General features: G+C 36.8%; 1 protein-coding gene across 1 annotated transcript in view; it reads left to right on the top strand.

Moving 5' to 3' along the window:
* Positions 1 to 25,191, top strand: part of LAMA2 (laminin subunit alpha 2) — a 647,398-nt gene that overhangs the window by 601,903 nt on the left and 20,304 nt on the right. The window contains exons 53-58 of the mRNA XM_056126014.1: positions 1,055 to 1,066; positions 4,490 to 4,610; positions 7,461 to 7,628; positions 9,889 to 10,037; positions 16,308 to 16,484; positions 16,676 to 16,844. Coding sequence (XP_055981989.1) covers positions 1,055 to 1,066; positions 4,490 to 4,610; positions 7,461 to 7,628; positions 9,889 to 10,037; positions 16,308 to 16,484; positions 16,676 to 16,844 — 796 coding nt within the window. The remainder of the gene's footprint in view (positions 1 to 1,054; positions 1,067 to 4,489; positions 4,611 to 7,460; positions 7,629 to 9,888; positions 10,038 to 16,307; positions 16,485 to 16,675; positions 16,845 to 25,191) is intronic.

The raw sequence follows: 25,191 nt of genomic DNA, 5'->3' as shown, positions 1-25,191 counted from the left end.
ATTCCTTAAATTTTTGTTGAATTTTAATATATCTTGCTTTCCATTAAAATGATTTTTGTATTTATATTTTAAAAATTACAGATTATATCTTGCTCATTTTTGTATTTAGTAAAGTATTTTGGTTATATTTAAGCATATTATCAGAAAAGAACTTTTAAAATAAAATGTATTTACATAGTAATTTTTGTTATTGCTCAAAAATTTATGTATTAAATCAAGTATTTATTGAGAATTTTTTATGTGCCAGGAAATATATAAATACTAGATATCCAAAAATTGAGTCTAAGATACTTTTAAACCATTAATCAAATTCTCAGTGGCTGAAGTAAATAGAGCCAAAATAAATTTATCCAAATAGAGTCTTGCTCAGTTTTGTGATAACTTGATTTTACCCCAAAGTGGTTTTCAGGAATTAACTACAAAGGTGTATATTTAACTTCATTAAGATATATTTATGTATTCTTTCAAAGAACATATCTTATGAATTTTTATTACTGAGATTTCTTTCATAGTATATCATTTTGTAATTATAATATTTCAATGAAATGATATAATATTTTACATTATTTAGAAACATTTAGGTATATCTTGTATCATATCTATGACTTGATTATGCATGATTAATCAAGGAATCATGCATTCATGTTAAACTCTTTCCCACAGATTTAATAACAGTTTACATATATTTTAAGTTCTAATTTCTAAAAGAAAATGTATACATATATACATATATATGTGAGTGTGTATTAGTTAATATATCTATAGAATAGCAACATTTATACATTTTCTCATTCTTAAGATTGGTAGAAGTTAGTACTTGAAATTCATATACAGAAATAAAAATGTTTGGGTAGAATTGGGGAGGGGGGATGGTCATCATTGAATTCTATTTTTTTTGTAGAGCATCAAGGGCATGTTTGTTTTCTTTTTTGTTAGTATTTTTATATTCCTTTTTTGATAGCTGAGTTACCTTATAAAAATTGTGATGAAAATTTATTGTTTTATCAAATAAAAATGCAATTAAAGTAATTTTTTTCTCTTTCCTTTAACCTAGTATGAAAGCAAGGTAAATTTTAAATGTTTGCATGCCTTCTTCAAGTGCATGGGTTGGATAAATGCAGTTTCATAGAGATGCAGAAGCCAAGCGACATCTATGCAGCTTAAATCATAGTAGATTTCTTTCATTCGCGAGTTATGTATTCTAGATCATCCTCATGCTCCTCTTTGCTCACAAAGATGCTGCTTGCCCTCCGTCAATTGTACTGCCATTTGATTTTTGTCATGAACAGTGATGATAGATTCAATGTGCTTATTTGCTCAATGGCTTGTGCACATAGCCTGCTGGGCACACACACACACACACACACACACACACACACACACACACACACACACACACGCACACACACACACACGCATATATTCCAGGCAATACTGGTAAGGTTTATCAACACAATCTAGGATGGGGCTATAGTGCAAAGTGGTCTTTTGAATTGGACCCTGGACTCTGGCCTCCCTAGTACCATGCTATTTGCTGACCAATCAATTTGTGTGTGCCCAAGTGCTTACTACAGCCTTGTTGCTTTGTGCAAACCTGCAGATATGTGATCATTTACATGGCCTTTGTACCTCTTAGCAAAGCTGCTGATTCATTGCTATGTTTATTTACAGTTAACTTTGAGTCAGATAAAATAAATTTGAGAAAATGCTATATTTAAAACAAGCATTGACATTAATGGTAAGGACATTTTTACAGTCTCCTAGCTTTTTAGGAATATTTAAGTTCTTAGTTGAGGACAAGAATTTTCATGAAAGCTCTGAGTAGAAGGCCACTGTAAATGGCTGATTCAGCCCCCAATGTGTTCAAGGCTGGTGGCCTCTGACTAGCACTAATGCCTAGTGTTTTGCTATTTCACCACCTCACTGTGAAAAATTTATTGAAAGAAAATAAGTTGAAGGGATTCAAGACCAGTCATTTAATATAAAAATTAGACCATGAAGAAGTGAAAATGCAGAAAAAATAACCCTATTGTTTTAGCACAATGCTCTTATGTGGTCATTCATGCTATTTGCTCAGATGGTTAAAAGGCAAAGGCTGACTTCCCATGGAAATATATGCTAATCAAGCTCTGTAATGACACTGTGTAGCTTTCAATTTCGCCTTGGAGGCAAATAGAGAAAACAGAGACCTGTAGTTTCCATTAGGATTCTGATCACCGTATGTGATTACTTCTCTTGGGATTGTCATAGCATTGAACTTGTTAAATCAAATGGTTCTTTGTAATTCTGTGGAACAATGAACTTTATAACTCGTGACAGTGATTTTCATGATTTCCAAGACTTTTTAAATTTTCATAAGAGGCAAGAGAGATAGTACAGTGGACAGGGCACTTTCCAGCTTATCTTGCATGTGACCAACCCAGGTACAATCAGGTCCTGCAAGCCCTCCCAAAAATGATCCCCAAGCACTGAGCCAGGAATAGGCCAGGGACACCACTACGTATGGCCCCAAAACAAAATAAATAAACTAGTTAATTTTTCAAAATAAAATTTTCATAAATATACTTTTCTCCTTTAATATATAGAAGTAAAGGTAGGGAGATAGTATTATCTCTTGCATGCTGGAGCTCAAGGGGTTTTCAATCCTTGGTACTATATGGTCCTCTAAGCAACAAGCATGATGTAGCACTATAGCACTGTCCTCCTGTTGTTCATCAATTTGCTTGAGCAGGCACCAGTAATGTATCCATTGTGAGACTTGTTGTTACTGTTTTTGGCATATTGAATATGCCACGGAGAGCTTGCCAGGCTCTGCTATGAAGGGGGATACTCTCGGTAGCTTGCCAGGCTCTCCTAGAGGGACAGAGGAATCACTCCTCGGTCAGCAGCATGCAAGGCAATTGCCCTACCTGCTGTGTTAATACATACACATATTTGTGTATATAATATAGATAAACACTTAACATTGTAACATTGTAAGTGAAATTCTCTCATTTATATCACTTCATGCAAAAAAAAAATGTAAGCAAGATCCTTCCTTCATCCATTAGTTTTTCATGTTCTCCAACTAACTGAGTGATTAGAAGTATAACTTAGGGATAAATGAAAGTGATCCAAAAAAAAACAATCCCAAAGAATAGATAAAACACAAACCAATACCTGAAGTGACATAAATCATGTGATTCACATGACCAGGGTCAGACTATTTTTTCCACCTCATGACATGAGTTTTATAGTAAAATAAAAAAATAAAATAAAATTCTGGCACCACAGAACAATCAGAAAGTTAATCATTGTCCCAATAAGTCTAATGTTTTATATCTATTGGATAGCATCTACAGATGCTTCCTAATGCTAAAAAAAAAAAGTTTTACTTTTTCTATCACCATAGACCTGTGCTATTTAATATGGTAGCACTAGCCACAGGAGCCATTTAACTTCAAATTAGGGGCTATAGTGATAGCACAGTGGGTAGGGTGTTTCCCTTGCATGTGGCCGACCCGGGTTCAGTTCCCAGCATCGCATATGGTCCTCTGAGCACTGCCGGGACTAATTCCTGAGTGCAAAACCCTGTGCATCACCAGGTATGACACACTAAAGGAAAAAATATCTTGAAATTAAATCAAATTAAACAACAACAAATGTTCGGTTACTTGTGTTTTCAAAAGCTACATACCAAGTGGCAATCATTATGCGGGCTAGTAACTATTGATTTGGATGATGTAGAGCAGAGTGTTTTCACCATCTCAGAAAATTTTAACAGGACAGCCCTGAATTATTCTAAAGATGTACCCTCATATAGACATCCTGCTAGCTCTTCTCCACTGAATACATTCTGTGGGCTAGTATAAGCGGCCTCTTTTCTTGACTATTTACAAGTAAACATCCAGGGACCAGATCAGTAGTACAGAGGGTAGGGCACTTGCTTTGCACATAGTTGACCAAGGTTTAATCTTCAGAACCACACACAGTCTCCCAAACCTGCCGGAAGATCCCGGAGAGCAGAGCCAAAACTAAGCCCTGAGCACCCCCAGGTGTGCCCCAAAACAAAACAAAAAATAAATAAAACTAAAATTTCAAGGGCTTATTGAATTGTTTTTAATGTTTTTTTTAAGTGGGTCTCCAGATCTTTTTCCCCTGAACTCTGAACAAGATTTCATTTAATTATTTTTCAGTACAGAGTTTGACGGTGCTACCTATACCTATTATTTTCCCTCCATTGGGACATTTCATTAAGCAATTTAAAATCTAATTAAGAAGTCAGTACATTCCTCTACTTGTGCTGAAATTCTGAATTAATTGGTGTGATCATTTTTTTAAAAAAAGAAAAAAAATGCATAGTTTCCAGGCTAACGTTTGCACTTATACACAGCTTGAAACACACATAGTGGCCTGTGTATGTCAATATGCTTCCTATAACTTGCTTCTAATAGTCAAGGACATTTGCTCTATTTCATTTTTCTAACACCATTGCTTTTGTGTTCAACAGACCAGAAGTAAGTCTGAAGAAATATTCTGGCTGCCTCAGAGATATTGAAATTTCAAGAACACCTTATAATATACTCAGCAGCCCTGATTATGTTGGCATTACTAAAGGATGTTCTCTCGAGGTTTGTCTGTTTTTAAGAACTTCCTAAATGCATTTGTATCAGAATTCACTTCCTTAGCTTTGGTGCTCTTAGAGGGACCAGTTTCTTATGTATTTAACTTAAATTCCCACTAGTCAGAGCTTTAGTTATGCATAAATAGCAAGACTGAAGAACTTTTTTAACTTACAGCTGTGACTGAATTTAGGAACTAGTTTATAAAGACTCAAAGTTGCAAATGACTTTCTCACATGACTAGCCCTTCAGAATGGGTATTTTTAATATTAATCTTTTTTGTGATTCTCTTTTTCTTTCTTTTCCTTTTTCCAGCTGTTTAATATTTTTACATTTATTTCCTTTTCATGCATTGTATGTTTTCATCATTATTAGAAACCTTTATTGTATTTAAGTTTATACAAATAAAAAGTAATACTCCACACTGTAATCATTAGTAAATAAGATTTTGCCTACAGATGAAGTCAAATCCATTTAATGCCATAGACTAAAAACCATCCTCAAAAATATGATGTTGACAGGACTTCAAAGTCCCTTGTAATCAGATATCCTCAGTGTCTTTCCTTTGTTGCCAAAGCAGTTCTATACCCCCCAGATTTCTCTGGCATATTCCTCAATGGGGCTGACGCAGAAAATGAAACCCAGGTTACAACTTTGCTGTCTTAAAATATCTACCAGCCCAAGTCAACAATCATCTGTAGATGTTAGTGAGGATTTATGGTAATTCTAAAGCAAGAAAATTATTTGAATAAAATATTAAATATCATTGTCACTGTCATTCCTTTGATCGTCAAATTACTTGAGTGGGTGCCAGTAACATCTCTATTCCTTCCAGCCCTGAGATTTTAGCAGATTCTTCTTACTTGTGTTTTCCCAATGATTAAAAGCTCTGTCAGGGTCAGGGGAATGAGACCTGTTGTTGTTGCTGTATTTGGCATATTGAATATGCCATGGGGAGCTTGCCAGGCTCTGCCCGTGTGTGCAGGATACTCTTGGTATCTTGCCGGGCACTCCCAGAGGCATAAAATATTAAATGTATCATATTTATTAATTCTCAATTATCCTGAAATGACACAACTATTTATTGTAGCTGGTATATCCAATTCGCAATTGTTTTAGAGCATTACTCTAGTACTCAAGGGAGTAATGGAAGATTGAGAAAAATGTAAATAGTGAACTTACCACTGATCCATGTTTCTGAAAGAGAACCTAGAACCCAACTTTCAGGAACTTAATTATTTTATAATTCCAGATTTCAATTTGAACTCAGTTATAGATATCCTGAGTTGGATTCCCTCAGAAGCTGTGGGATAAGTAGAAAAGTAGAAAATACAGAACTAAAATGTTAAGGATCCATACTAGATTTTTTTAACTGATTGACTCTTCTAAAGCTTACTTCTCATCACATGCCAAAAATATAGACATGATATGAAACTGTCCAGAAAATGTATGTATGTACAGAAATGATAATTCTATAAAGTGCTTTTCAATAGCCAGGAATTATTTTGAAACTAAAATATGATTCACAAATTTGACATGGATATATTGGAAATATCTACAGTCATTTTATATGAATAGTTCTAAAGCCTATGTTTGATATTGGAGTAGAAAATAGATCATAGATTTTACAGCACATGTGTCACTTAACAGGACTTGAAACACTGTAGAAAAAAATATATTCTGTATTAAGATTCCTTGCTTTTACTCAAGAAAATTACAGAACTTTTAAGTGACTATATTAGGCATTCTAAAGGTCTTGCTTAAGGTAATTCTAGTATATTTATTAATTGGAAAGTCCTCTCATTAAAATTGATGATGAAATCTAGGTTTACTGATGATTGTTCTCTTACATATATACTCGGGGGGATAAGAAGATACAGTTGTATTTGCTAACCATTATTTAGTTAAATACAGAGACAAAGATAGGAAGAAGAAATAATTGCAAAAGATAAAGTAACTATGCATACATAAATGATTTACTAAAAGCTACGTGCTCTACACAGCTTTTTGATAGAAGTCACTTTTGCTTCCCCTTTTTCATGTATTAGTATTTAAAATGTTGCCATTTTCATTTTAGTATATCAAGGAAAACAATGTTATTTTCTTTTTGAGATAAATACTGAACAAGGAATGATTTTTTTAATTTTTTTTTTATTAGTGAAATAAGGAATGATTTTATTTGGTTTTGATAGTTAGATTTACATTAATTAAAAACACACCTGGAGTGTATTTATACATGTGCTAGGAATGCACATCTTAGCCCATTCATGTGAAAGGATATAGACACAGACCATGGAATTACTCATCTGTAAAATACAAAAAAAAATAATGACAGAAAATATCCAAGGGATAAATTGGAGTGTCTTCGAAGGAGATTTAGCAAGAAAACAGAGTAAAAGAAAATTTTCTCTGTGAATTTCCCTATAAATACCTAAATTTCAAATCCAAAGTACTAGACTAGGAAAGAGGTCTAAGCTTTTATCAGTGCAAACTGCTCAAAATATTCAGGGTTATTTCTGAAAACAATCTCTTCAGTTTTTCTTCAATTCTCTATGCAACTGGGTTTTCATACTTTCTAAAAACACAATATATGATTGTGCCACTGAGCATATTGGGAAATGGGGTGAGATAGAGAAATTCTTTGAATTTTTTTTTCTTTTTGGGTCACACCCAGCAATGCACAGGGGTTACTCCTGGCTCTGCACTCAAGAATTACTCCTGGCGGTGCTCAGGGAACCATATGGGATGCTGGGAGTAGAACCTGGGTCAGCCGTGTGCAACTCTGTGCTATTGCTCCAGCCCCATTTGTTGAACTTTTTATGTCTAATGTTTTCTTCTCCTCTTTCTTCTTACTCACAGAATATTTACACAGTGAGTTTCCTGAAGCCTGGATTTGTGGAACTCTCCCCTGTTGCCATTGATGTAGGAACAGAAATCAACTTGTCCTTCAGCACTCGGAATGAGTCTGGCATCATTCTTCTGGGGAGTGGAGGGACCTTTAAGCGAAAAAGAAGGCAAACAGGACAGGTATCCTCAAATTTGCTCAATAATACAATTTCTCTAATATGTACGTGAAGCTGCTGTATTATAAAAGCACTAGATTGCTCTTTATAGTGTATATTTATATTATTCTCTATCATTATCATCATAACTCACTAATCAAAAATGCCCATTTCTTTCATGCATGCTAGTTATTCAAATAAGTCAGTTATAGGCAAATTCACTATACTGTTTTTTCACATAAGTTTAACATATTAATATTCAAAATAAAAAATTAAATACATTCAAATTATATTAATTGTTTGCCTCTCAATTTAGTGTTTTATTAGATCTAGGTATATACAACCTAGGCCACTTAAATTTAAATTTGAATTTAGATGTATTGTGTAGTACAGTCTGTTATGCCTAACCCACTCCACCCTCTCTGATTATAGAGAAGAGCAGAAAACAGAACTGGAGAAGAAAAAAACAAATAGAATCCAACCAACTAGGCAGAGACTACAGTGTATGCTCAGTCTCACTGATGACCTTAAAATAAATTCTATACACTCTCTGTATGACAGTGAACTTCAGTGCTAATACCCTTAGTCATTTCATTCTCTGTAAAGCTATGTTGAACCAGAGCAAGAAGTTGATGGGATGAGCTGGAGACCTGGGTTCCAGCCACATGCTGTCTCAAGCACCTCCAAGGTATCACCCTAGTCATGAAACTTGGAGAAACTCCTGGGCGCACTGGTTCTTTCTCAAAACAGTTTAGTTTTGTTGAAATAGAGCAGTTCTTAGTTACCCAGATCTAACACCATAATGCTTTGCTGCCCTGATATTCCTACAATACATCCAAACATCTGTTTTTAAATAATTTTCTCATTTATGGTTTTTCTAAGTGAAAGGATTTGTAGAAAGTATTTAGACTGCCATGGGCCAATTAATGGAATTTTTACAAGTGTGACTTTAAACACAGATTTATCCTCATCATTCAAGCTATATGTGCATTTAAGACTACAGAGTAAAAACTCTGAGACAGATTCTTACAAAGAAAGGATATTTATTTCCTCGACTGTTGTCTTATAAGTAAGCACCACCTTATCCAAATTTTTCCTCTTCAGTGTATGTTCTTGAATAACCAGCTTTCAGGAGCATCCTTAAACAGAACATGATCCTCTTAAAAAATGAAAATGAAAAATATTAAGTATGCTAATACAAATTAAATTATAAATGACTTGCTCATGTTTAATCTTTTCATGTTAATGAGTATCTGGTTTGTAAAATCTCATCATAAATATTATCTGAAAGAAGAAATGACATTAAAAAGCCCATGTGTGGGTTAGAATCATGCTTGTTAAATGGGCTTTTTTTTTTCAAAGTGAACAATGTTGATACCCCTAGGATTATTCATGATTCTGTTCTGCAAAAGGGGTTTGCAACGTCAAGCAGTCAACTAAAATTTTTTAATGATCTGAGTGGTTTTCTGATGCCCCTTTAATGGACTCTCAGCACGAATCCTGCAGGTCCTTTGGACATTTTGTTTCGGACATGCTGCTGTGTAGAAGATTTATTTAATAATCTGGAACTCTGGTGTTTGACTAAAACCTTCTCCAACATTCTGGAAGCCTCAGTGAGCTTGTGAGCAGGTACTCCCTGTTCCACAAGAAAGGAAGCACACATGGCATCAGCTTTGGAGAGAAGGATGCATTCAAGCTCTCCAGGGTTCATCATCTGATCTCAAAACCACACTGGTTACTATAGAAACAGGAGCAAGAAGAAAGCAGGCATGTTTGTGAATTAAAAAAAATGTCTTCCTTCTTTCCAAATGTGGGAGACAAGTTATATGCTGATGATCGTGATCCATTCTACTAGCTCAGAAAACAACCTGAAATCTAAACATTAAAAATGCCAAGAGGTTGAGTGTCAGATCTGATTTCTAGAAGCAGGCTCTCCACTTGTGACTGCAAGGGAGAAGAGTTTTGTCGACACCCTTTGTTTTCTGATGGCCTTTGGGAGGTTGAAGCCCCATGCCAGTGCAGCTGTTACCTCCAGCAGCACAAATGTGCTCTGTAAGAGCCCGCCGTATTACTCCATCCATTTTCCACATGATCTAACAAGCGAAAAATGGTCAGTGATTAAAGAGATCTCTCCAGTGACTTTAAATACTCTGTTTTAGAAAATGAGCTTAACTTCTCAGGTAAGATCTCAGAGAGAATGAATCTGCAGTTTGGTCAGGCAAACTCTAATGTGAAGTCATAAATCAGACTCCTCTTTAATCTTGCATCACCATTTGCTATTGCAGGCCTATTATGCGATATTCCTGAACAAGGGCCGCCTGGAAGTACATCTCTCCACGGGGGCGCGAACAATGAGGAAAATTGTCATCAAACCAGAGCCGAGTCTGTTTCACGACGGGAGAGAACATTCTGTTCATGTAGAGAGAACCAGAGGGTAACAATAGCCCTAGAGTACTTACTGTCATAACTAACATGAACTTCCTTTGCTAGCATTTAGTCTCTGACAGCACCTTTGTGTGCATAGATATACAATGCATTGCAAAACTGTGGGGTAACTTAATTCATTCTTTACATTTTTTTACTTTAGAAAACCCATTTACCTTGGCCCTTTGGTGTCCAGTTCTTCAGATTTTTTTCAACCCTATGCAGCTCTCCTCTTTATCTTTGGGAAACCCGAACACCTCTTCTGAAGCTATAGATATGAAAGACCCCTCCGTCTAGCCCTCTCAAATATCCTCTTCCCAGATAATGTATGCACATAGCGAGAGGCACAGAATAGCTCAGCTGGAGGTAGCAGCCTTTGGCAGCTGCTTTTTCATTCAGGTTTCCAAGCACTTACAGCAGCTGCTTAGAAGCTTGTTACTGATCCAGAGGGTGGCAGCAGCTGTGGGACCTACTGAACACACTTGGTCCCTGCCCCCTCTCCAGTGTGCTGCATCCCTGCAGAGCAGCCGTGTGAGGGACAGAGTAAAGAGGAGGACCGGAGGAGGCCACCTCCTTCCGGGCTCCTCCAGAACTCTGAATGAGCTGGCAGAGTGTTCTAAACTGCTTTCTCGTTTCTCCAAAATGTTGTAGGACTTAATTTTTTTTTTAAGTTTTAGTTAAGGAAATGTGGTTATAATCGCATTCATGTTTATCATAGCGATGTACAAAGTGACTGTACCCAGCACCAGCAAATGGTCCACTCTTGTCCCTCTGTCACATCCTGGTATTATTAGAATTTATAATGGTAGGTCTTTCTACTTGGAGAATTATTTGTATGTTTTCATTAAAATATTGTAATCCAACTCAGAGTGGTAATTAGTTCAGAAGGACAAATAGAGGAAACGAGAAGCCCAGAGATTTCAACCTCCAAACCAATAATCCAATTGTTTATTCTATTTATTGTGCTGAGAATCTAGTAAAACAAAAACAAAAAAATTTAGAAATCAAATTTGATGAAACTTCCAAGCTCAGAAAATATTTTAAGTACAACTGCAATATACATGTGGTGATTACTCAAAAAAGCAAATACTCTTCTCAAATTAAAGACTCACATTTTAAAACTATTCCCTTGTATGAGTAAACCATGACTTGCGTAGATATGTAATGAAAATGTCTTATCTTCTAAGTAAGTGTTAAAGCTTTCCTTGGATTCTTTTCTTATGATATAGAGTATTAGCTTGTGGACTGAATTAATACTAAACATTCTTGCAGAGTGTCTTCTAAGAGGTTTAGAAACCATGATTAAGACAAATGAAAGATCAATATTTGGACAGTCTAAAAAATCTTACTAATCTGATAGATATTTCAATCATGGTCTCTGATGAGAAATGTAGTCATTTTTTTTCTTTTGAATTTAAAAGAAATGCTGTAGGATACAGAATTTAAATGTCTTCTAGATTTCTAAATTCCTGGTCTCTTGCCACACTTTAATTCTCCTCATTGGTGGAAAACATTTTTAAAGTCTTTAGACAATTTCAATAAGCAAGTGCAGAATTGAGGAATATAGTTGACAAAATTATCTGAAAAATATTATTTTATAGTCAAAGAATGCTGATGTTCCCAGTTGTGATATTATATACAAAGGTGTCCTTTTAACAGGTGTTTCTTTAAGAAGGGCATTTTATTATGCCAAATGCACAGCTGTTGGCCATCAATCCAACCTTTATTTGATTAAGCTCAGTGAAGAGTACATCACTGAAAACTGGTCATTCAGTTAATTGGCCATATAAACAAACAGTTTTGCCATTCACTGTTAATTAAAGGATAATGTATTGGACATATTAGAGTGTAGTTATGGCAGAACAAGAATATATTTGTTACAACAGTGTCTTATTCAGCATTCTAAGGTTAAAAAGCCCTCACCAATCCTTTAAGGGCTACAATGAACTGATTAACCAGAGATCTTTAATGACCCTAACTCAGAACATCCAGAAACATTTTTAAATGTTTTATAGACCTATTCTCTGGCACGCTCTGTGTAAAACACGAAGATTATATCCTTCATTCATTCTAAATGTATGTGAGATCTGTATTTATATCCTTTCATCACAGATAAGGGAATATTAAGTCAAAATCACATTGTTAGTCCATGAGTCAGGATTTAGTAACAGAGATGCGTGACTTTAACACCTTCATCTGAATTCACCAACTACTTATTCTAATATTTCTTTGTGACCTCAAATATTTATGTGTTTATATTAATTATGAGAGCCTTGTATTTCTTTTTGCCTGATGTTTTCAGGCCATAAGTGTCAATTACCATTTATTTTCCTAATATCCTGGCTACTATGATTTTTCAATACCATCTCAAAAAAATCCACAGGCTTTTACTCCGTAATTACCTTCTACCTCTCTGCTGCTCTTTATCCCCCTTCTTCTTTCTCTCTTCTGTCTACTCCTGCTTCTCTGCAATCTCACCATAGTCACTTTGAAATCTAATTCCATGACACTCTTGGTCCCCTGACTTCTTTTTTGCTTGTTTTTGTTTTGTTTTTATTTTTTGGTTCACACCCGGCCATGTACAGGGGTTACTCCTGGCTCTGCATTCAGGAATTACTCCTGGTGGTGCTTGGGGGACCATATGGGATGCTGGAAACTGAACCCGGGTCAGTTGCGTGCAAGGCAAGCGCCCTACCCACCATGCTATTGCTGCAGCTCCTCCCCTGACTTCTGTGACTCCTTTGCCTTCTCTTACTTCTTTTGGAGTCCATCGAAGTGGCCGGGAGTTCTCACTGGACATAAATATCAAACACTAAGAGTATTACCTAGATAAACCAGCTTGTAAGTTGTCACTTCTGTGGCAGTATTTTTCATACAGTTAGAAAATTAATCTAGACTCCATGATATTAGATCAGGAATTTGAAATATATATTGGGATTTAGAGGTTGACTCATGATTTAGAATCATGAATTAGCAGGTAGGGCATTTGCCTTGCATGTGGCCAACCTGGGTTCAATTCCTCCGTCCCCTCTCAGAGAGACTGGCAATCTACTAAGAGCATCTCACCTGCATAGCAAAGCCTGGAAAGCTCCCTGTAACATATCCGTTATGCCAAAAACAGTAGCAACATATCTCACAATGGAGACATTACTGGTGCCCGCTCGAGCAAACCGATGAACAATGGGAGGACAGTGCTACAGTTATTACTACTGTCACAGTCACTGTCCTCCCATTGTTCATCTATTTGCCCAAGCAGGCCCAGTAACATCTCCAGTTTGAGACTTGTTGTTACTGTGTTTGGCATACCGAATACATCACGGGTAGCTTGCCAGGCTTTGCTGCGCAGGCAAGATACTCTTAGTAGCTTGACGGGCTCTCCAAGAGGGATGGAGGAATTTAACCTGGCTCGGCTGGGCTGGCTGCACACAAGGCAAACGCCCTGCCACTGTGCTATCGCTCTAATTATTACTACAACTAATTATAATATATATAATTATATATTATGTATTATATGATTATAATAACCAATTATTACTACAACCCAAATATTTCTTCCTTATAATCTAAAGTATGTGCAATAAAAATATCTTTCAGATTTTTCTCAGGTGAATTATAAATGTCAGTGTATTTACTCATTTTAATATATTTTTCCATGTTATACAATTCCATAGGTGATAGTTTAGAGAAAAAAATTTAAAGCAATATTCCAAACAAATAAGAGAATGTACATAATGAAATGTTAAATTATTAAATTCCAAAAATCAAATAACTTAGATTATTATAAAAATAATTATACTATCACCATGCTAAAGATAATATGAAGTTTATTTGTGGTGCTTTTATACACAGTGTTTTTCAGTAAAAACCTGTTAAATAGATACTTAGCAGAGATCACACCAGAATTAAAATGGCATGCTGATAATGTTCCTTTTAACAAAAGAACTAGATTTATTACCCAAATTTGTCATTACTAGAGTGTGAAAATGAGCAAAATTCAGCAATGGTCAGGACCGGAGCAGTAGTACAGCTGGTAGGGCATTTGCCTTGCACTGGCCAACCCGGGTTCAATTCCCACCATCCCATATGGTCCCCCAAGCACCGCCAGGAGTAATTCCTGAGCACAGAGTCAGGATTAACTCCTGAGCTGGGTGTGACCCAAAACGCAAATTAAAACAAATTTTGCAATAGCCTTCTCACAGTGCCCTTATTAAGTAATAGAGCTCAGTACAAATTCTTAATTAACATTTTTCACTGTGTGGCATGCAGCAGGTCTTCAAATAATGTTTTCTCTTAAACCATCTCATTATAATGATGAAAAAACATTCTCTAAGAGAGCAGTTCTCAGTGATATCCCAAAGTGGTATTCTAAATGTCTCATAAAACAAACTTTTTGAATATTTATTTATGTTATATGTATTCAGATATAGTTCACTATCAGGCTATATTTTTAGATGACTTGCATTGATTACTTTCTGGTAAACATAATGATTCAGTATTTCTTGATATAAAAAATCAATCATCACAAATCTTAGTTATACATCACCACACTTAATACAATTATTTCCTATGATGAAAACTTTGAATATCTAATTGGCATCATTAAAACATAACATACAGGATTATTAACATGGTCACTGTGCTGTAGCATTCCATTCTTTGACTTATTTATATTATAACTGGAAATTTGTACTTTCTCTGAATTCTATGACTTCTTTGCCTTCTCTTCCTTCTTCTGGAGCCCACCAAAGTGGCCAAGAGTTCTAACTGGACAGATAAGAGTCTTGCCTAGATGCACATGCTTGAAAGTTGTCACTTCTGTGACAGTATTTCTCATACAGGTAGAACATTAAACTAAAGATAATGAAATTAGATCAGTAATTTAAGATGTATGTTGGAATTTCACCTATTTCACCTCCTTCCTATACCTCTGACAACTACCAGTCAGTTCTTTATATCAGTGAGTTGCTTTTATTTTTATTCTGAAAATAAGTAGATTCACATGGTATTGCCCTTCTTGTTCTGATTTTTTTTTCCATAGAACATAAGCCCTGAAAAAAAATACAAAGATCTTAGTGATGAGGCTGAATCTCTGAATTTTCATGAACATGTTCTCCCAGAACTGGAGAATATATGTGTGTGATTTCTTCATATCTTCTACTTTGAAATTAGATCTTTGCTTCTCCTCTTTTAACTCTTGAACCCATTGTTCATTTTGAGCCACAACAAAATCATTTTCTCCATCCTATCCCTTTGATTTATTCCAAAATGGACTGATTACTCAGTCATCTCATTGCCTCTGTCCCTTGGCTGGGCTCATTACCTTTAATTTTATGAGTAGATCTTTTTTTCCTTTTTATAAAATCAAGTAAGATGGTGTTTTAGAACTGGGTTTCTCACATAAGTATGTTGATTTTTCTCCCCAGATAAGAAGTGAGTTTTCAGTAATTCTTTCATAATCCTCAGGCTAGTGACTAATACGTATGACTAATAATCTTATGGTAACTCTTAGAACTGACACTCAAAACCTGCTTCTGGAATAAGTGGGAGAAAAAGGCCTTTCATCATTCTCATCATCAGAACTCTTTGTCTCCTTCAGATCATCACCCTACAATCCAAGAATTGTTGAGAATAAGTAGTATGAGGTCCTCGATTACTCATGTGTGAGATATTTCTCATAAGCAGATTAGGAAAATTAATGAAACAGACACCAAGGAAAATCATTGCCAGGAATAATTATCATGGTGTTCTTGCTTGGTTCTCCTGTTCAAAATCGGCAGTTACATTCTTTCTAAAATGTTGTTAAGTGTTCACTGTTGATTCCTGCAGTCTAAGCTCTCCAGAGTACAGTTTGTCCCCTAGCAGGAAGATAATTACTAGCACAAACCCAGAAATAAAGAGCAAAACAAAATGTGACCCCATGCTGTGCTAAACCCATTGAGCCTTGTACCATTAGACATTACTAAACAGCACAGAAGCTTCTACAGTCTCATGCGTTGGATTGTGGACCATTGTCATCAACTCCACCAAAGGCTAATGTGGCAGCTACACCATTTGCCCATTTCAGTAAACTTGAGGAGAGTTAATGAGGGAGGCAAGATCCATCTTAAGGAGGATAAGATTCTGAGAAACATTATCTTTTGTTCAATTGTAAAGTTTCCAATTATCATGGCATGGCTCACTAAAAGTGAAGAGAAAGGGATGAGGGCGCAACAGAGAGCTTCATTTCTGAACATATTAAGAGTTGCATTTTGGAACTTCTTTATTTTCAATGTTTTATCAGAGTCTTGACTGTTCAAGTGGATGAAGATAGAAGCCACACGCAAGAACTGACAACAGAACAAGCCGTTGAAGTTAAAAAGCTTTTTGTTGGGGGTGCTCCATCCGAATTTCAGCCTTTTCCACTCAGAAACATCCCTCCTTTTGAAGGCTGTATTTGGAACCTTGTCATTAACTCTGTGTAAGTGAACTTCCTTGCTACTATTATTATGTGTCTGTGCATGTATGAATCACTGTTGCATCAGTACTATCCAAAACTATGGGTATAAGGAAGCAATGAGAATCTTCAAGTTTAGTTTAGAAAACTCCACAATAGTCTGTGAATGAGGGATCAAGAAAAGAAGAACAAAATGTTTCATTATTTTTCATTAGCCCCATGGACTTCGCACAACCCGTGTCCTTCAAGAATGCAGACATTGGTCGATGCACCCCTCAGAGACCCGGTGAGGATGAAGATGGAGTAGGACCAACGGAAGCAGTTATCGAGCCCCAACCCGTTCCCACCCCAGGCTTCCCTACACACATTCCAACTCTGGTACATGTGAGTATTTGTATCTGGTGCTTTATAATCTTTTACCCTGAAGGTTCAGTCACTTTCAGAAGTAAGTTTCATCTATGATATCCTGTACCTTTGTCTGCTAGTCTTAGAGAATCACCTGCTAGCTGCATACCCCTACTCTCATTTTTTTTGGGTGGGGGTCTTTCAAGTGGGGCTCACGTGGCCCAAAGGTCCTCCTATGATTCTCAGCCAACTAGACTGTTGGTCTTACCTTTGTTTTTTTGGGGGGAGGGCACACCCAACAATGCTCAGAGGTTACTCCTGGCTCTGCATTTAGGAATTACTCCTATCTATGCTTGGGGGATCCATATGGGATTCTGGGGATTGAACCCAGGTCATCCACATGCAAGGCAAGCATTGAACCCACTGTGGTATCCCTCTAGTACCTGAACTTTTATTTTAATGCATGAGTCTGAGGATGTGGACTTTTCAGGTCATGCAGTGCCAGGCATGACCTAGGCCACCATGACAATGCTCAGTGGCCTATATGGATGCACCCTGCAATATTCAGGGGATCATGAGATCTCAGATATCATAATGGGGTTGGGCACATGCAAATCATGTTTTAACTCCTACATTACCTCTCTAGTGCTGTTTTTATATCTGCTTCCTTTAAATTTTTCTGTTTATAAAATGGCATGTGTCTAAAAAGAAAACAGGCACAGAATTGCAAACTTACATAGAAGTGGTCATTTCATGAAGACTTTTATAGAATGAATGTAACTATATCAATTTTTTTTTCACTTTTTGGGTCACACCTGGCAATGCACAAGGGTTACTCCTGGCTCTGCACTAAGGAATTACCCCTGGCGGTGCTCAGGGAACCATATGTGATGCTAGGAATCAAACCTGGGTCGGCCGCATGCAAGGCAAACACCCTACCCGCTGTGCTATCGCTCCAGCTCCTATATCAATTTATTGTAACTTTTATTTGTGTTTTACACTGTAGATCTCAGTTATATATACATTTGATATTTTATTCTTAAAAACTGCTAATATATTACTGAATATTTTAAGCTTTATGTAAATATGAATATCTAGCATGCCTATATTATTTTATATGCATTCACATACTCATACAAACATACATGGCATATCCTTGGATATGATTCCAATGTCGGAAAGGTTCAGATTACAGCATTCTACCAGGTTGACAAACTTGGTAAAGTTACTTAGCTAAATTGTCCTCAGTTTCTTCATCTATGCAAAGAGGATATCAATAGCATTCTTGTCAGAATATTATGAGGCTATAAAAAGATATGTTTGTTAAATACCTGGCATCCACTAGACATTTAATAAATGTAACAGTTACTTAATGGCAGCATTAAGAAGGATGAGAAAGGAGAGGCTGATAAAATCTGAAGGCCAAACTAAGCTGCCAAAATGAAGAAGGACAAAAATGACTGTCTGTACTTTCAATGCACGTACACTGACATCGTATGCATCCATCGAGGACCTGATGGTACAAGCATGAAAGATCAAACATGACATCATTGGTCTGACTGACAAGAGAAGGCATTAATCACATCACACCGTTTTCGACATTGGAGAAGAACTCTTCCTCGGAACATGAGACAAAAGAGGTGGCGGTGGTGTCAGTGTCCTTGACAACACGAACTTGGCTATGAGCATTGATTCATTTGAATGCCTAACAATTCAAATCAGATGATTATACTTGAATAGATGTGGATTACTGATGGCAGTTTCTATCTCCATTGTCTATTCACCAACATCCAATTATGATGGAGGAGAAACTGAGAAGTTCTACATGGAGCTGGAGAAGTTCTATAAAGAAGACCACACCTTGTACGAGATCATTGTGGGTGATTTTAATGCCAAGATAGGATCAAGAAGATCAGTTAAAGAACTCCACATCAGGACCCGTGTCCTAGAATGGAATGAACAGGGAGAGAGACTGTCTGAGTTCATCATGTCGACCAGGACCATTCATGGTAACTCACAGAGCCAGAAGGCCAAATCTAAACATTGGACAGGGGAGTCTCCCAGTGGATAGTTCCACACAAAATTGACCACATCATATTCAATCAATGGTTTTGCCTGACCGATGTCACTGTTGTCCCAAAATTCTAAACAGGATTGGATCACCAGCTCCTTCATGCAAAATTCTACTTCATGGAGCAGGGAGAAAGGGCCACAAAGTTTAAGAAGAGAACTCCCAGAATGACCACCAACTGGGAACTCTTTGGCACTTTTGTGGAAACAAGGGAAGATGCCGTCATTGATAACATTGACAAAGAATACAATCGACTGGTTCAGCACCTCCATGATTGTGCACAGAATGCTGAGGGAGATAGCCACAAAATGAGGCCTGTCTTTGAAAACTCTTCTTATTCACCAACATGGCTTGGCACAAGCCTCAGGCAACCGCAAGCAAATGTCCAAGCTTGCAAAGCAGTGCAGAGAAGCAATAAAGGAAGACTTCAAAGAGTGAAGAGCAGCAGTGCTGGCAGATGTGGCAGAAGCCAAGAAAAGCATTCGCAATGCCCGCCTGTCCTTTACCAACTCAAGACCAAGATGAGTGCCCTCCGATGTCCTGATGGATCTATCACATCTTCCAGAAGGGCAATGGAGAAGATTATCCATGACTTCTACTTGGATCTCTTTCATAGCCATGTCCACCTGCCCACATACAAAATTCCGCAGGATGGATATGTCATTCCCAATGTTCTCCCTTCTGAAATCCAACATGCCATTTTGTTGGTAAAGAAGCAAACAGCACCTGGCCCAGACAAGGTCAGACCTGAACACCTGAAGAACCTGCCGTCAGTACTCATCAATACACTGACTCAGCTCTTCACACGCTACCTGCCTGAATGTAAGGTTCCGCCCCAATGAAAAACCAGCAGGACTTTACTATCATACAACAAAGGAGAATTGGGAACTATCGCTCAATCTGCCTATTGTCTGTCGTATACAAGCTGTTCACTTGAGTCACCCTGAATAGGATTGGCAGAACACTAGATGAAGGACAACCATGCAAGCAAGCCAGGTTCCGAAAAGGATTCAGCATGATCGACCATATCCACACGATAACCAAGTTCATTGAGGTTTCTCAGGAGTTCAAGATGCTGCTCTGTCTAACATTCATTGATTTAAGGAAGGCCTTTGATTCTGTTGAGACGGAAGCGGTCATTGAAGCCCTAGCCAAACAGGGCGTTCAAACTCAATACATCAGGATCCTTCATGAGCTGTATTATGGATTCACTACAAGGATCTCACCATTCTTCAAGGAAGTGATCATCGATGTCAAGAGAGGGGTTCGGCAGGGTAATGCCATTTCACTGAAACTCTTCAGTGCCACCCTCGAGAATGTCATGCGATGACTGGAATGGGAAGGAATGGGAGTGAAAATAGACAGTCGGCAGCTACACCACCTTTTCTTTGCTGATGACATTGTTCTAATAACACCAAACATTAGCCAAGCAGCACCAATGCTGGCCAACTTCGACCGTGAGTGTGGAAAAGTCGGACTATAGCTGAATCTCACGAAAACAATGTTTTTGAGAAATGGTCTCGCTCCTGACATTACATTTGCTCTCAACAGAATGAGAATCTCTGAATGAAACAGTTATGTGTACCTAGGTGGAGAAGTTAACATGACAAATAACCTGGCATCTGAGTTGTGCAGGAGGAAGAGAGTGGCTTGGAACACCTTCAGGAGCGTTGAAGAAATAGCTAAGAGGATGAAGGAACTCTCGCTCTGGGCACATCTTTTTGATTTCACTGTTCTTCCTGCATTAACATATGCCTCAGAGTCCTGGGTCCTACAAAAACAGGATGAGAACGCTATTCGGGTCTCCCAAAGAGGAATCGAAGAAGCTATGCTTGACATATCGTGTTTCACTCAAATGAGAGAAAGAATCCTGAGTTCCAACCTCCGTCAAAGGTCAAGAATCAGGGATGCTGTCTCATTGGCCAAGGCATCAAAAATCAGATGGGCTGGAACACATAATGCAATTTGGAGATGACCGCAGGACTAGAGCCATTACCAACTAAATTCCATGGGACGTCAAAAGATTGTGTGGCCGCCCACCTACGAGATGGTCAGAATTCATAAAGACCCTGAATTTGTGGTTTGTGGTTCTTCGTGTTCCTGGAGCAAGCAGACCCCTTTGGGCTACACTAGCACGTGACAGGCATGAATGGAGACGTTACTGGTGCCCACTCAAGCAAATAGATGAGTAACGGGATGTCAAGTGATCAAGTGAACAGTTACTGAGAGTAATAATCAGGATAAATGTTAAGTGTTTATTATTGTGTCAGCCACTGGATAAAGAGTTTCACCCAATATTTCACTATCTATCTATCTATCTATGTATATATATATAATTCTCACAATAGTTCCATATATATATTTCATACCTTATTTTTGAGTTGATAACTAACTCAACCACTATCAGCCATTATATGGCAGAATAGGAATATTATCCCACTGGACCTACCGTTAATCCAGGTTCTCATTTCTGCATCACTCTAAATTTACAGTGGATTCCATTTCTCTATTGTGTACAATTTTGAATTTGTCTTACGTTTACATGGTATGTATTCTAAACTGTATGTTGGGTACCAACCATTCTTACTACTTTTTTGTTTCTTGAAATATACATTGAAAACAGAATTATAAGGCCAAATAATGGATAAAGTTAAGGTTCTGACTACATAAACTAAATTATTTTTTCCAATACCAACTGTGTTCTAGTGCATCAAAGAGGGTGTGTCTCACTGCACGTTGACAGCATAGCATCATATTTGTGATCCTTGCCACTTGGATAAAACCTGTTTTCTTAAGTGCAATTAGGAAATTACTGTTACTGGCACCCACTCGAGCAAATCAATGAGTAACAGGATGTCAAGTGATCAAGTGATCCTAAGTGCAGATTCTAAAATCTCTTAGAGGATTACTTTTACTCTAATTTTCATATTGGAATTGGGTATTCTTTAAAGCAATGTGCTCCTTTTCTCTAGAAATTCTGTTAAGTGAGAAGCCAAATAATCATGTTTCAGCAACATTGGCAATCTCTCCCATGATTCATTTTAGCCTCGGAAAAATGTAGCTATTACAACTTACTTGCAGACCACATGGGATCACTGAGTGTGTCATGTAGAATAATTTATGTGGAAGATCTTTGAAAATGGGAAGAAGCATATATTAGTGAAGTGAGGAATCTCCAAATTTGTTGAGTTTAGTAGTCTCAGGAATTTGATATAATGATTTTTAATCACCATAAGCTATCCGTTATTTAATTTAGATCAATTTATGATACTGACAGTGGCATTAGCCCTATTTGACTGAAGAATTTGTATTCAGGGTTAGACCAATAGTTGAGTGAGTAGAGCACTTGCTTTGCACACAGCCAACCCAGGTTCAATGCTCAGCACCACATCTGGTCTGTCAGAAGTAATCCCAGAGTTCAGAACCAGGATTAAGTGCTGAGCACACCACCAGGTGTGTTACAAAAACTAAAGAATATTAAAAGATGAAAAAAATCATGTTAATACAGATAACAACTGAAAGGTCATCAGTTAAGTTATTCAAATAGTTGGCTTCTTCCTAACATATCACTAAGGGTTGCCATGCTTTCAAAATGTTTCAAAATAATCTTCCTTCATTTTTTCTGCATGAATTAGAACTAACTAAAAGTGTGCTTTTAATTGAAATTTTCATAAACATTATTGATTGATTAAACTTGTTTGACATTTGATCCAAATGACTATATATAAAACTCTTCTATAAGAAAATTATCTTAAGTTTTAAACAGCTAATTTTTAAAAATTTGTATATAATGTAGGAGTACTGGTATTTATTCAGCCATTGATTAAGTTAATTGAATTGGGCATCAGCTCCACAAAAACAGCTAATTTTTATTTATAAGTTATACTTGACATTGATGTTCTGAAAATGATCTAGCCCAATTGCCATGAATACATGAATCCTTTTTAATATTTAATATGGACATGCAAACTTTGCTTTAACACTCTGCTGCATGAATTTTAGGCATTAGCTATTAGCAAACCATTTGTTAAAGTGAGGTAAAATTCCATTTCTATAACTTCCATGTAATTATTGTATTACATAGAGGTTGTAGAAAACACACAAATTTTATATCTTATCTGCATTATACACTTCGATGTTTTGAAAAGAGTGTTTAGTCTACCCCTTCTTCTGGCTAATTATTATGTTATCTCTAGTATTTTTGTGTAACCTAGTTTCAAATTCCCATATCTCCACTGACCAATATTTTTAAGTTTAAAATACCTTGTTCAAAAACCTAGCTTCAGTAATACACCATACTAATCCAAGTACAGTGCTCTGTTCAGAGAACAGGATTCTTCCTTCAACTGGTCTTTCATCATATTTCTATTAATACAACTGAAGCTGTTTTAATATTTTTTAACAAATAGTTCGCACCATTAGGTCATTTGTAGGTACAACATTCAGTCAAGCAAAACTTCAAGGGTCTTTGTGTTGCTCAGATTCCTCTTGAGTCAGTAGTCTCAGCCAGTCCATGTTGAACTCTGCTTTGGCTTATTAGTGCGAAACCCTGCTGGTCCCCAGTGATCACCTTTCTTTCCTGAATGCAGGCACAGACTTTGTTTTAGAAGGAGTTTGAAGCGTAGCTCTCTGTAGTGTCTAGAAAACACATTTTACCTCTTTTCTGAAGATAAAGATACTAGCCCATCTGGAATCGGAGATTTTAATTCATTGAAGTTTTCTTATAACCCGCTGTTCTAATTCTACTTTCTATTTCCTCTCAGCAGTAGATGTTTTAACTTTTCCAAAACAAAGCATTCCACTTAGAAGATAAAAGTCTAAGAGAAGTTGAGTAACAGTCCTATGGGTTGGTTTAGAAAAGAATCATGGAACATTAGTGGTGGGAGAGACCTAATGTTCCAACCCAATTTTTAGATAAGGAAAGAAAGCCCTAGAACTTACCCGAGGGTCTAAAGTTGTACACTCTCTTGATAGCAATGGGAAACCTGGGTGTCCACATTTCAACTGCTGTCTCCTTTTCTCTTACATATATATGCTTGTTTTCTATGGCTTAATATTAATCGTTTAGATTTTTTTAGATTTAATATTTTTAGAATTTTTATTTTTAGAATTTTTATTTACATTGAGTTGTATAGTGTTTTAGAGTTTCAGGTCATGAAAACAGACATATTTTCTCTATTCGTTGGATTTATTTCTTTTGTGTGTGTAAAAAGTGTATCTGCATTTTAAAGGTATTTGCAGTTTGACAAATATGTACTAAGAGTTTTCTGAATATAAAGATGAATACGAGATCATCATTTCTATTCGGAGATAGGGATAAAGAGAGTTGAAGAGAGAGAGAGGAAAATCCTTGCAAGCAATATATAGGTTCTAAGAGCAGTTACATTATAGATTAAATGGTTTTATCATCTTCAAATATTTTTAATGCATCTTGTTTCTATAACTTTATTTTAATAAGGAAAAATGGAAATCTCTGTCATTCTACCTTTATTCTCCTGAAATACTCAGTTATGTTAAAACTGTGTTTTTCCACTAATAAAAAAAAGAAAGAAAGAGACATGTTAGTGTACTTCTCTCTCACCCACATGATAGTTGAGGAAACAATTTTTTTTTTCTTTTTGGGTCACACCCAGCAATGCATAGGGCTTACTCCTGGCTCATGCACTGAGGAATTACTCCTGGCAGTGCTCAGGGGACCATATGGGATGCTGGGAATCGAACCCAGGTCAGCTGCGTGCAAGGCAAACGCCCTACCTGCTGTGTGATCACTCCAGCCCTGGAAACAAATCTTTAACACAGGTGATTCATGGTAGAGCTCTGCTTGTACTTCCTCCCATGATCCACTTATTTGTATTCAGTGAACTCTGGTGGGTTACAAATATAATATAGGCTATTGAAAAGTAAGGATAAGAAACAGAACTTCAAAAATTATTAGGAAAGAATAATTTTTATGCAAAACACCTAGCACTGTGGTGATTCATAGTAAACACCTATTCTTCTTTTTGTTTTCTTTTGTTTTAATTTAGGTACCATAATTTACAAAGTTGTTCATGATTTTCGGACATACAATGTTTTATCACCAATCCTTCCACTTCCCTTTACCAAATGTCCCCAGTTTCCCTTCCACCCTCCTGCCTGCCTCTATGGTAGCTACCTTTATTTCTTTCTTTCTTTTAGGCATGGTATACAGTACTATTACTGATAGGGTTTTATGCACAATGCTTTACCACTTTCCAGCACCCCATTCACCTGTGAGAGCTAGAGCAGTTGACTTTAAACACTTTGGGGCTAAGGTCAAGGGCAAAAAAAATTGAG

The sequence above is a fragment of the Sorex fumeus genome, unplaced genomic scaffold (assembly GCF_029834395.1).
Source record: "Sorex fumeus unplaced genomic scaffold, SorFum_2.1 ptg000061l, whole genome shotgun sequence".
NCBI classification, from domain to species: Eukaryota; Metazoa; Chordata; class Mammalia; order Eulipotyphla; family Soricidae; genus Sorex; species Sorex fumeus.
Note: the sequence above shows the minus strand (reverse complement) of the source record. Positions and strands in the feature narration are given on the sequence as shown.